The sequence below is a fragment of the Aphelocoma coerulescens genome, chromosome 1, assembly GCF_041296385.1.
Source record: "Aphelocoma coerulescens isolate FSJ_1873_10779 chromosome 1, UR_Acoe_1.0, whole genome shotgun sequence".
In the NCBI taxonomy this organism is placed as follows: Eukaryota; Metazoa; Chordata; class Aves; order Passeriformes; family Corvidae; genus Aphelocoma; species Aphelocoma coerulescens.
Genome location: NC_091013.1, coordinates 93,793,882 through 93,807,097, shown reverse-complemented (window position 1 = coordinate 93,807,097; position 13,216 = coordinate 93,793,882). Strand labels below are relative to the sequence as shown.

Sequence of the window (13,216 nt, the reverse complement as noted above, 5' to 3'; positions counted from 1 at the left end):
TCACACCTGCAGAGCTCTGCAGCCCTCCTAACCATGTTTTGGCAGTATAAGACATCCATGGGCATTTGGATGCTGAACAAATCATGTGGCAGCCTAGCACTGGAAGCTCATGTAATCTGAATTTCTAGGACTCTTTCATCTCATCAGCAGAGGGTCTGAAGTATTTACACAGGACACAAAAGCATTAGCTGCTTTATCTTCTACTCTCTCACATGCTGTGCAGCTAAAGAGAGTCCTTTGGTCTTTTGTGGCTTTCAGAGGAAAACCTGGCAGAGAAGCCTTTTACAGTGGAGAGAACGCTGCTCAGTGTGTACTCCTCCTGGAGAATGGGATCTGATGTCTGCAAACTGAAACTCCTTATAACCAGGAAAAATTATAAATGGCACCAAAAAAAAAAATCAAGCTTAAATCCATGTTTATTCCATGTGGCCTCAATTGCACCCCAGTGACCAGCTCCTGGCAGAACTTCCCAATAGTTACTTGGGTCTCCATCTTGGTAATCCAGGTCTCTCCCAGCCCTCATCGTGACACAGGAGAGCCCATCCCTTCTTGGGAATTTTAAAGTCCATTCATAGTTCCATTTCTTTGGTCCCAGCCTCCCTTGAGGGTGAATAAGGCTCAGCCCTTACACCAAGAAAGCCTGTTGTGTGTGCCAGTCATCTTCCAGCATGGTGAGAATGGCGGTACTCCAGAGCCATTGAGGTCTCTTTGTAGTGCTAAAGGCAAGAGCACAACAAGCAGTGATTATCCACAATTGGAGGTGTTCAGGATTTGCCTGGGCCAGGCCCTGAGCAACCCAGTCTCATCTGAGAGTCACCCTGCTGGGAGCAGAGGGGTGGAGTGGAGACCCGGACGTCCCTTCCCACCTGAATCTTCCTGTGATGCCGTGACTAACAAACAAGTGGGTTTCTTTGGTTTCGTGGTTTTTTTTTCTTAGTGGGGCAGTAGAAGATATCTTCGAGAAGAATACAGGGTGCTACCTGCCATGAGGTGCCAAGTGGAGAGGAAATTGAAAAAACAGCTCAGCTGGCAGCACCCTCTGAATTGCAGTCTGGCACACAATCCTGTTAACCCAGCACAAATGCGTAGTGTTGCAGAGACGGGCAATCCCATCCTCCCTTTCATCTCTCCTGCTGCCTGTCTTTTGTCAACATTGATGAGCAGCGGAGAATTGATCCAGCTGAAAACTAAACTATAAAGGAATAAATCCATTTTGATTTACAATGAGCCCTTTCAGTTTAAAAATGCACCATCTCCTTCCCTAGCAATTCTTTGTTCAAAGCAAAGTGGCTGGGGATCACCAAATCAGAGACTTTATTCTCTTCAGGACTGTTCTGGAGCACTGCAGTGCTCTTCCTTGCTGTGCCATTGCCCACAGCAACCTTCCCTGTGATTGTACTCTTCTGCAGATGATTTCTCATAGCATCACATGCTCCTTGAGTTACCTTCTACTTTTTCTTATCTAGCTTTCCCACTAAGAAAGAAACAACATATTCTCTACTTAGTAAGTGTTTGCCTGCAGCTTCCAGAGATCCAGTGCACCATGAGACACGGGCTCCTGTTCTCCTGCCATGATGCACCATGAAAACACAGCACATGGATCAGATCTACTTTTCACAGCTCCTGAGGACACGTGCAACTAAGCCTAGAGCCAGATCTCTCTGTGCTCTGAGCAACACTTGTCCCCCAGCATCTGCAACAAGACCAAGGTGCCTCTTCTGTGTTGGAGAGACCCATGGTACTGCCCAGAGCAGGACACAGAACAGATTTGAGCCCCAGGAGCAGAAGGCACATCCTTTTCTGATGATTTTTCTCTGAGGGGATTCTGTATTGGCAGTTGAGAGAAACAGCAGCAATGGGGATATGAGCCTGGAATATGTGGATCACACTTTCTCTCTTGGCACCCAGAGAAATATCATTGTTCCCCCAGATCTGCTGCTGGGTCTTAAGACCAGAAGACACAACCCAAATCTGTTCTGGAGGTCCCACAGGCCAAAACATCTCCAGGAAAAGCAGTGATACAGCCCCTGCAAAACTGTGAAGAGACTGAAAAGCAAAGAAGCCACACCTAAGAAGGGGCTTCTTTGCAGTCTGTTGGGGGAATCTGGGTGCCCTGGTTTCACTACATGTCCAGCATCAGCCTCCCAGCCTGTCCTGACACCACCTTGGCACCATGTGTCGAGCTCCTGGGTACCTCTTTGCTCTTGAGAAAACCCACTGCAGCCCTGGGATGTTTGGGAGGCTATTGCATATTTTTCCACTGGATTAAAAGCATGAATTCTGCAATGAGAGGTGAGTCAAAGTGTAACCTAGCCTGCTGCATGGATTTTTGTGGTTAATCCACCTCACCCTCTGTGTTGCAAAACACAGGGGCTGTGGCATCAAAGACATCACGTAACTAGATACTGACTAAGGTACTGATAACCATCTCCACAGGTGGTTGTGGATGACCAAAGGGGATCCTGCAGCATCCCATCTTTCCCACAGGAAGGATCTTTTGAAAGAGAACAGTTACACACTTCTCCAGAGCGAATGCTGGCCAGATACCAGTTGCCTGCTGCCAAATATGCCCATGAATGCTGCAGATTCTCTTCAGTAATTAAGTCACCAGGGTTTTTTTAGCAGAAATGCATCCCACAGCTTCAGTCAGCACCCCCCCAGTGCTGCTCCTGACTTTCTAATTCAGGTTTCTCTGGGATATTTAGCTGTCTGCTGAGGATTGTCTTGCAAAGGGTGCTTGCCTTTTAGCACTGTAAAGAAAGAGGCTGCAGATTTGTCCAAAAACCCCATAAAGCTGTGCTTTCCTAAAGGTGTTCCCATGGGATTCTGGGAAGCAGGCCATCACTAGACTCCCCTCAGCACCACATCAGAGATCCGTGGTGACTCCAGCACTGCCAATCCAGCAAAACCCTCTGAAAAGGGCCTTCAAAAAAGCCTCCCAGTCGAGCATCCAGTCACTCTTCCTGCTCCAAGATCTTCTGCAGGGGCACATTTTGCTTTCACCCAGATCTGCTGAGAGCTGTGGACTTTCTCTTTTCCAGTCTTCTTCTCCTCACTCCCTTTTGGGACCCGTCACCTCTGGTGGATGGGTCCCTCTGACATGTGGTATACCCTGCCCCGGGGGGATAATTTGCTGCTTCCAGGCATCCCTGAGGGACAGAAAGATCTCTGGAACAGCCACATCCTCAAAAAAGGAAGTTTGTACCCACCCTGAACTTAATTTCATACACAGAATGCATCTCAGGTGGGTGTCCTGGTAGAAACCATCATGGCCCTCTGTGTGGATAGAGTGGCTTGCAGCGCCCTACCCCAGGGGTGCTACTTCAATGCATTTCCCCACTGTGCATTTCACACAGAGCCTGCAAAGATGTGGGCACTGGCTCCTTCTGCTTCAGGGCACTGCTGCCTGACCCTGCTGCAGCAGCATGGTGTTGGCTTGGGGACCACTACGTCTGTCCCAAGTGCCCAGAGAAGGGCAGCTACACTTCTTCCCCTCTGCAGCTGACCATAGATCTCTTTTAGCTCCCTAAGCTTCCCAGTCAGTGCCAGAAGTCTTGCAGTTAATCCCAGTCTGATCCCTGGAAACCCTGCTGCCTGTGCAGGTGCCTGTTGAGTACCAACCTGCCCAGCAGCTCTTGCTCACACCACATCCTTGCCAGACTTTCCCTTCTGCTTCCCCAGGTGTGGCTGCTTTTTGTTTACAGTTCCTTGCCGTGAAGTTATTAGTTATCTCTTATTAGTAAGTAACTTGTTTTTGCCTGCTGTGTTTGCTTTTGCACTGGGCAAACAGCAATCAGGACATTTTACACGAGGTCCTTCTGTTGAGAACTCTTATCTCAGGAACACCCAGACCAGCTGATAACCCAGGCTACAAGCCATGGGGTGGTTTCTTAGATCAGCTAAAGTCTGCATATAAATTCTGGAGCACCTCAGAAAGTCAGCATAAAGCAGAAGATTGTGACCAGTTTCAGACTTGATGCTGCAAGGGTCAAAACATGAAAGTGGAACCTCTCCGAGAAAAACATGGTATCACAGAAATCTGGAAACACAGCAGAAGATTCCTTCAGTGACACTAACTCAATGATACTGCAGAACAGTGTTTTCTATTCCTACTTTTCTTGGTAAGGGTAGTTTGCACCTGTAAGTCATGCCAAGAGAGACAAGAAAAGCGATGTATTAAGGCTGTGCACAAGGTGACTGCTGTGGGTAAGCCTGGAACCTGGCTGAAGGTACTAATGCCTGACGCAGACAAAGGAGCATTTAGTGAGCTGGCCTCCTGTCTCCTGGGCCCTGGCCACTCCCGTTGTAGCCTGCCTGTCATTCCCCACGGCTCTGCCAGAGTCCCAGGCGTGCCTGTCAGCCTCTCTGCCCAGGGGACCCACACAGGCGCTTCTGAAAAGACATTCCCGTGCTGACCTTTCTCCGGTCACTGTTATCGCTGCGCCGGGGTCCTGTTCTGGGAGATGACGAAAATGCCATTCGAGGGAGTCAGCACTTAAAGTGGGTCGTTAGAGAAACGTCACCGTGTCTTTGCTAAAGATAGCCTGGTGCTGAGTAAAACGGTGCCTCCAAAGCCTTCATTTCACAACGTGCTCACTCAGCATAATAAGCCCTCGGCCCCAAATACACGCCCCCCCCCCCCCCACCACCACCCCAGTGCCAGTCAATGCCTGTCATTTTCCTGGGCATCAGTCCCTTGGGACCGCCTCTTGGGAAGAGCCAGCGGGATGGAAACACATCTGGTTTTTACAAGAGACAAGCATCTCCCACACCACAGATTCCACTGAGAATGGTTTGGGGAGTGAGAGGGGGACAGTGCCAGGATGCCAAGGCTACGAGTGCAGGGAGAGCTGAGACGGAGGGGGAGAGTAGTGAGCTGGGTGTGTCCCCTGAAGAAAGCCAGGAGAGGGGGGAGCAGAGGATGCTGGACTGTGGAGCTGTACGTGTCTCCCCACCACAGTTCCAGCTCCCTCCTCTCTCTCTCTCTCTCTCTCTCTCTCTCTTCACCCACACACTCACACCATTCTAGCGCTGCTGATTCAAGGGAAAGAGAGGTTGATGTTTTCTGCTTGAACTGGTCACCACAAACTGTTTTTCTTGAACAGGAGGAAAAAACACCTCCTGACAACTGTCACAAGTTCTCTGCTATCTTCACTTGTCTCTTCCTCTCTCATGCAATCCCCTGGGTTGTGTCACACAAGAGGTCATGAAGGGCCACTACAGAGCAGTCCCTCATGGGCATGGAGGCACACAAGGTTGCACCTGTACACCAATCCCACTACTCAGGAGGCTGGAGAGCCACGTGGGATGAAAGACCTGAGAGCTGTCACTACAACAGAGGTCTGCTGAAGTGAAGCATAGCACTGGCCCTCTTTTATCCTCCACCTTCACCACACAGCTGAGGAAAACTAGAGAGCGAGCAAGGATCCTTCCACAGTCAAGAAGCAGCCACTATGAGTCACCTCCCTTCTCTCAGCCTCAGAAAAAGCCCAAGCCCGTGGTGGATGAGCCACCGAGGGGCTTGGGTGTCTGACACCCATCATGAAGGGCTGATTAAGTCCGAAAGAGTCAGAGCCAGTGGGTTGCTGGAAACTGTGAACACAACAGTGGGGGTTCTCTGAGACAAAAAGGGGCCCCAGGATGAGGCACATGGATGGAAATGTATTGCCCTGTGCAAAGGTCAGCAGCTGCATGGGGGCTAGGATGAGCCCCCCGAGCACATGAACTTGAGTGGCTTTCCCCCAGAGCTGCTGGAGCAGGAGGGTTCCTTCCTCACACCCCTCAGAGTGCCACAGCATGCAGTCTCTCACTTCAGTGCTTATTTTTTCTCTCCTGGATGCTCCTCTCTCTCTCTCCTTGGACCACCTCAGCTGTGTCCCATACTAGCCCTGGACTCTAGACTGATGAGTCACATGTGCCCTGGTTGGAGCTTACCACAGACCCTTTCCTCACGCTGTCTGTGAACTGACAAATGAGAAAAAGCAGAGAAATCAGCATATTTGAAAGATTAAAGAAGGAAAAAAAATTTACAATGATAAGAAAAACAACAAAAGAAAGAACAACAGAAAAAAGACCAACATGTTCTCAAAAGCCCTGAAAGAATTAGAGAGAATCTGTAAGAGACGGGAAGATCAAACCAAAAAAGGTAAGAGATGAAAGAAAAACATGAAGGGTACTTGCTGGGAAGTGTCTTCTACACTTTTTCCACTGGCTATATAGAAGCGAAACCTGTAAGAAAAACAACAGCGACCCAAAGAATTTCCACTAAAAGATGCTTAGAGCAGTGTCTCTGGTCCCTCCCTCCTCTGCCCTCACGTGCCTCAGGCTTGTACTGGTTTCTTGGTCGTGACGCATCTTCTTAGTGATACGAGGAAATTAGCTGCCCACCTGCAATATAAAGGCACTTAAGGAAAGGCTTTGATCAGAGAGAGAGAGAGAGAGCATGAGAGCAAGCACATCCCACTGACCCCTCTGTGCTCGCCCACCCACTCTAACACCTGCTTTGCCCATGCCTCATTTTTGCTGATCTCCTTCAAGCTTTGCACCTCATCAAGCACAGACCTGAGTGAGAGGCAGCCCCTCTCCTGGATGCCACCATGAGACTGGTGTTCCTGGTACTGTTCCTCACCTTCACTCTGCTAGCTTTCACTGGTAAGAGGGGCTGAACATACTGGGGAGGGCAGACTAGCTCAGTAGGCTGAGTCTGGGGGTTACTTGATCCCTGGAAAGGCTGGAAGGGAGAGTTTGTGCCTTTCCAACTCCACAGAAGGTGACCGGATATCACCCCATATTCAAACCCACCCTGGCAAAGACGGCAATCCCACCCCAGAGTGGGATAATATTGAGTCCCACTCTTTGCTCAACTCTTCATCTTGTTACAGCTGGCCACATCCTACCGGGATTATCGGAGGGGAGAAGCGGGGAGCAGAAAGTGTGGGTCAGAGAGGGGAGTTCAGCCATGCTGCCCTGCCCCCTGAGCCCCGGAAAGACGAGGGGGAGCTCGAAGCAGCTGCCTGACAAGATATCTGTGGTGTGGAAACGGCATGGGGGAAGGTATGCCAGGGCCAAAAGAGATATGAGTCCTTCTGGGGGGACTGGGGAGGGTTGGAGGCCCTTTGAGCCCCTTTTCTCCTTCCCCACATTCCCTCCTTCCTGCCCCCTCCCTTGATCTCATGTTTGCCTCTGGCATGAGCCACTCACTTGTCCTGCTTCCAGTGTGCACCAGGAGCCACACGTGGTGCTGGAAGTGGGGTACTCGGGCCTGCAGAAGACAGCACTGCTCATGAAGCCCCGGGTGTCACTCCAGGACTCCGCCTTACGCAATGGCAATTTCTCCCTGCGGATCGACCCCGTCCGGAGCGAGGATGTTGGGCTGTACGAGGCATGGGTGAGATACAACACAGAGGTCCACAGCTGCCACGTGGAGCTGGGGGTAATCACAGGTAGGAGAGGATGGAATACCTGGAGAATGTTGATTTTAGGACCGGGGAGGTTGTAAAGGTGGGATAGGGTGGGGATGTCGTGTTTGGCAGGGCAGGTTGGAGTGCAGGCAGCACTGCAGTGTCCCAGAAAGTGCAGTTTCCTGCTGTCTGCCCTCAGCTCTGAAGGGACAGCTGAGGGATAAAGTTAGGACAGGGCAGGCACAAAGGGCTGGTTTGGTAGTTCCCCTGTGACCTTAGCTCACCCCCAACCCAACACCTTCTTCTTTTTGCAGTAACCCTCAGTCCACCCAACCCTGTGATAGAAAATGAGCTGCTCTTGATGAGTTGCAACTCCAGCCACCAGGCCAGCCTTGTGGAGACATGCTGGTTCCATAAGGAGCACCCGGGCCCCACCTCCAGGACCTTCTGCTCCTTGTCTGGGGCTCTCTCCATCCTCCACCCAACCATGAGTGATGAGGGCTCCTGGCGCTGCCAGCTTCGGTACTCTGATAAGGAGATAATTTCTGCCACATACAACCTGCAAGTACTAGGTGAGCTCAACCTCTGTGTTGATACACCAGCATCTCCAAGCTGATCCCCTTGATGTGCCTGACTAACCCCAGTGGCCCCAGCTTCCCAGCTCCCACCTTGTTCTCCCTTCCCAGGTCAATCATCTCCCTGAGGAGCTCTTTCCAGGCACCACCCCACATTGTCTTCTTTCTCTGGCTCAGGTTTCGACGGCCCAACCAACCCTGTGGTCTATGCTGCAGCTGGCTCTGCAGCCGATCTGCCGTGCACTCTGAGCTACCTTCCCAGTGCCTTTGGGATGAACATGGTGGCAGCCCACTGGAGCCACCTTGCAGGAGGACATTTGCAAGACTGGGACATCTCCCAGAATCTGAGCAGCAGAAGCTTCCCCCTGCATCTCCCCACGGTGGGGCCGGGTGATGCAGGGCAGTACCGCTGCGCTGTCTCTGTGGGCCACAGGACAATCAGCAGGGACGTGACCTTGGCCGTGGTTACAGGTGAGAGGAGAGACTGGGAGGTGTTTTGCCCCTCTGGAGTCCCTCACTGTAGATAAACCACCCCACCTGTCAGTGCAATGAGCAGGGGTAGCTCCTGGTCATGTGTTCCCACCCTGGGGCAGGAAACAAGATCTCTATTCAGGGCATTGCACTGCATTGGACTCGGCTGGAATCAGGAGTTTTCCTGGGTGACTTGATTATTCCTCTTAAGACTGAGAAAGACAAAGAAAATAAATTAGAGGAAGTAATAAAGAAGAGATGAAATAGAAGAAGGATGGATGAGGAAGAGATGTGGACATGCCTGTAGTCTTTCCTGAGGTTACTTTTTTCCCTTTGCCGCAGTGACTCCGAGCATCCAAGGACCGGTTTCTGAGGGGAATCGTTTGCTGCTCATCTGCAGCCTCACTCACTCCCAAGGACATGAACGTTTCCAGTGGAAGCACCTTGACTCAGCCCCCACTAAGAGCAAGCTGGCTGTGGCTACTCCCAGTAACTTGGAGGGCCACAGTTCCCCGATGGGACCTACCTTGGAAATACCCCAAGTGTCACAAAAGGACATGGGCACCTGGGAATGCAGTGTATATGGCCCAGAAGGCAGACTGGGAGCAGTGGAGTATGATCTGCAGATCACAGGTACCGTCCCCCATGGGTCTGCAAACAGCCTCTTCTGCTCACCCTACTTAGTTCTCCGGTGCCCTTTCCTCTCTCAACCTCACCCTGTCCTTCTCCACTTGGACCACTTGGACCCCATCTTCTTGTCATCCTCTCCCAGCTTTCACCAGTTCCGCATGTTGCTCCATCCAGTTCCCCTCACTCTTTCCCATTTTGCCTGTTGTTGTACAGTCCCAGCCTTTCCTCGGTGCAAAATCAACCGTCCCTTCCTTCCTAACTGTGGTTCCTCCTCACAGGTGCCCAGGTCTCCAGCGCTCCCTCTATCTTCAGTGGGCAGGTTACTTTTGGGCTCACACTCACCCTCTTCCTCCTGCTTGCTCTTTGTGTTGTGGCTCTGGCCCTACAAAAAAGGGTAAGTGTCCATCACCCCATTTCTGTTATTTTTCCTGTACATCCACCCTTATTTGACCAGAGTACTCCAGAGACAGCAGTGAAAGGTCCTGGGGACACAGTGGCCAGAGGAGGCATGGGGCTGTGGCAGCCTGCTGAGGGTGTCATGGACACAGAGTGAAAGCTGTACCCGGGGCATTGGCAGGCCTGGCTAACCATGGCATTCCTCTGGGGGCAGGTCGGACACCTCAGAGAAGGAACAAAACCTCCTAAGAGACAATCACAGCCCAGCTTTGTTTATTCCCCCAGAGATCAAGCCACTCTGTAGTAGAGGAGGGCTAATTTCCAGGCTTTTGTAGATGTCCTCTCTCTCTCATTCCTTAGTGGGATGCTTTAATGTAACCATCTCCTGTTCTGTATCAATGCCTGCTGGTGCCCGGACTCAGATCTCGATGCAGGGCTGTTGTTTCTGGCTCAGCCCTCACACCTCAGCTCTCAGCTTCTGGCAACTTAGTGCCCTTCATTTGCTCAGCTTGTTCCAGTATCTCATGCTCTGAAAACTCTACCTTGCCTTTATGACCGCCAAGACCAGGCCAGGACTAATCCTTCCCCCGTATGTCACTGAAAAAACTGTGCAAACAAGTCAGACCATTTCTCTGCAGTTTTCATATTATTGCTCTGCAAATAACATGGCAAAATCACCCTTCAGGGTTTCCTTTTGCAGGCAAGGGACACCTTTTGGGAGTAGCTGTGATGCAGCTGCCTCCTACTTAGCCTCATGGAAAGGGCCCATGATGACAATTCTAGTGGGGAAGGGACTGGGAAGGGAGATAAGTTTGGGAGAACTTACCCTGGTGAAAGAGCTGGGAGCCTTGAAACTGCCTTGAGCTGAAGATGAGGGATGTGACAGAACTGATGAAAAGTCTTAGCAAGTCCCAGTGGCTGGAGACTGAAGGCAGGCAGCATCACAAAAGAAGCAAGGTGGAAATTTTTTAAAAACCACTGTGGGTAGTGCAAGAGCAGCTTGTGACGGGTTCTTTGTCATCCGTCCTTAATCAGCACTGATGGTAAAGGATAATATGAGACGGAAATCTATGGCTTTTGTGTGACTCTCTAGACTGCGCAAGCCCAGGGCAAGGTGATCAGAACCAATCTTTCTGGCCCAAAACCTTGGAGAGGAGCCCCTTGACAGTGTATCTGTAAAGCCTCAGCTAGCAGGAAATAGGATACCTGCGTGTCCAGCTGTTTGCTTACACAGCTCTCATCCCACCAGGATATTCACCACCCCAAAGCATTCACATATGGCCCCATGGCCCTGCTGTGCTGAGCAAGCCAGGCTCCCGTGTTTCAGCACAGGTCCTCTATCCATGGGTGTTCCTCGACTGGCTTTGGATGGCCCTGCTTTAGCAGGGGGGTTGGGCTGGATCATCTCCAAAGGTCCTTCTGAACCCAACCACCCTGTGATTCTGTGATTCACACCCTTCTCTGCACAGACTCCCCGCTGGGCTCATCCTCCATCTGAGAGCAGATGAGGTGCCTTGAGCAGAGATATCAGCTCTTCTCTGGTTCTCTCCCTCTCTCTGCTGGCATCCTCTGAGATTACATTTGCTGTTCCTGCGGTGCTTGGACACCGGATGCTCTGCACGGTGTATCATGCACACCCAGTGGGCTGTTGCCCACACATGAGGAATTCCCTTTCCAGTTCCCTGACCCTATCAATGTCTGATCAGTACTGTTGCATTTCATTGATCTGTCATTCAGTTTAGTGCTCCATTCTCCTAAACATCTGGGTCTTGCGTGATGTTCTCATCCTCTTATTCCAAATGAGGCTCCTCAACTTTATCAGCTGCCTAACTCATTAGCACTTTCACACTCTCTGTACCAATAATGACTGGTCTTTGAAGACTCATGCTTTTCATTTCCCTTCAGCCTGGCAGAAACCTGTCAGCAAGACCCCAGTCCCTTCCTCTTAGCCGAGATCACACCTACCAAGCCATTATCTAACTAATCTCACCCTTCTTGCTGTACTGACTGTGTCACCCTATACTTTACTGCTATCAGGAGCCCTGAGATCTACATCTTTTTCACTGTCTAGAAAGTCACTTGTGAAAGTGGTTCTGTCTTTAATTTGTTCTTATCTCATTTTGCACAAGCCTTCATGCCTTTATTGCCTCTCTCCGAAAAGGTGTTGTAAAGTCTGGCACACCATCAAACCTGACAGTGGCCTGACCACTGCCCAGATCAGTCTTTGCTCTCTCTTAGACATGTCCTGCTTTGTTATTCCTGATGCCCATGACACCACGGAGGATCGTGTTGAGCCAGCATTCCCCAGAAGAAATTGCCTGTGTCAGAGAGTGTCTTCTTCCCTGGCTCTGGGAGGGAATGGGAGCCTTATGGTTGAAAGCAGCAGGACTCTCTTCCATGGCAGAGAGAAGCCCAGACTTGTACCATTCAGTCTCTCTCCTGTGTCTGATGTAGCCTCTTGCTTCCCTTTCAGGTGCAGACTCCTGCCTTCCCAGCACTGGAAGGGATGTTTGCAGCCAATGTGCCGTGGAAGTTGATGGAGGAAAACCAGAAAGGGAAGATCCAGCAAACGGAGTGCTGATGGAAGCAGGGGCATCGGGGCTAGGCTGCATGGCAGGATGAAACTCTGTGTGCCACGCTGCAGAGAGATGGGCACCATGCAGACCTGTCAGGAGGGACTAGCGATGGCATGAGCAATGCAGGAGACCTTGGGAGCTCTGTACCTGCAGAGGGGCTGGAAGCTGCAGCCAGGGCAAGGCAGATTCACCCCTGCAGTCATGTGGCCAGCAGCAGAGATGCTTTGGAGCTGCTGGGAGTATTTGAGCCAGTAGCTACTGCTTGCTTTGGTGCCACATCTCTGTCCCACTCTTTGCCCCTCCTTCATGGCCTCCCTCTCAGTCTTTCTCTGGTGGAACACTTGGATGCAGGACATGGCTGGAATTCATCTCCCCTGCAGCCTGACAATATTTTCTCCCCCCATGCTCACTCTCTTCTCTTCTCCCTCTCCCTGCACTGCCCTGCTCACTGCCCTGTTGCACATTTTGAGCATTTTAACTTATTAGAAACTCATTTTAGAACTTAAAATAAATCCATGGGACAAAAAACCCGCTGACCCCTGTGTGTGCTTGTGGAGGATTGCTCCTATTTGACCGAGCTGGGTGTACCTCTGCCTGTGTGAAGCCATTTCTAAGGCTTTTGCTGCCTTCTCTTTCTCTTTCAGTTCTGTTCTATTGAAGTTGCCTGTTCATTTCTGACATTTTCACAGTGGGGAAGGGGAAATTAAATGCCACTAGAGAAGGAAGAATCACAGGTTCAGTCTCTCCTTTTTGCTGTGTTTGAGAGCCTTCTTTTCTTTTTTTCTCCCATCTGGCTGTCCTTGTTCATTCATTCATTTATTCCTTTAGTCCTCACATTTTCCTGAAAGATCTACAAGTGATGTTATGGCTCTTTGTCACTCTCCTCCTGCTAAGGATGTACTTAGCAATGTAAGCACAAGTCTGCCAGGCCCTACCTCTCAAGACCTTCAATGTGTTTAGGTTTCATGTAGTCAGAGAATGCTCTTCACGTCCCCTCTGAACAGCCACGGAGGACTGTGGTGCTGCTCTTGAACAGCCATTGAATGCCACCCCAGAAGAAACACTTATTGGTAATGAGAGTCACACGTGTGATTTCTCCCATATGGGTCTCCAGGCTGTGGCTGCTCCATGTTCAGGATGGAAGATTCTCTTGACTTGAGAGAAGGTC

The 13,216-nt window shown here is 50.7% G+C and overlaps 1 protein-coding gene across 1 annotated transcript; it reads left to right on the top strand.

Moving 5' to 3' along the window:
* The first annotated feature begins 6,472 nt into the window (after positions 1-6,472).
* Positions 6,473-12,517, top strand: LAG3 (lymphocyte activating 3). Its single transcript, XM_069031438.1, has 8 exons — positions 6,473-6,651; positions 6,882-7,053; positions 7,216-7,442; positions 7,715-7,972; positions 8,153-8,446; positions 8,789-9,079; positions 9,355-9,470; positions 11,946-12,517. Exons 1-8 carry the CDS (start codon positions 6,597-6,599, stop codon positions 12,051-12,053), a joined length of 1,521 nt encoding a protein of 506 aa, XP_068887539.1. The 5' UTR covers positions 6,473-6,596; the 3' UTR covers positions 12,054-12,517.
* Positions 12,518-13,216: the final 699 nt, after the last annotated feature.

What these genes read in the sequence shown, in the direction of transcription:
- LAG3 (XM_069031438.1), top strand. Translation starts at nt 6,597, where the DNA reads ATGAGACTGGTGTTCCTGGTACTGTTCCTCACCTTCACTCTGCTAGCT. An exon ending in CACTCTGCTAGCTTTCACTG is followed by an intron (nt 6,652 to 6,881) that starts GTAAGAGGGGCT and finishes ATCTTGTTACAG; the next exon opens with CTGGCCACATCCTACCGGGA. An exon ending in CTCTGGCCCTACAAAAAAGG is followed by an intron (nt 9,471 to 11,945) that starts GTAAGTGTCCAT and finishes CTTCCCTTTCAG; the next exon opens with GTGCAGACTCCTGCCTTCCC.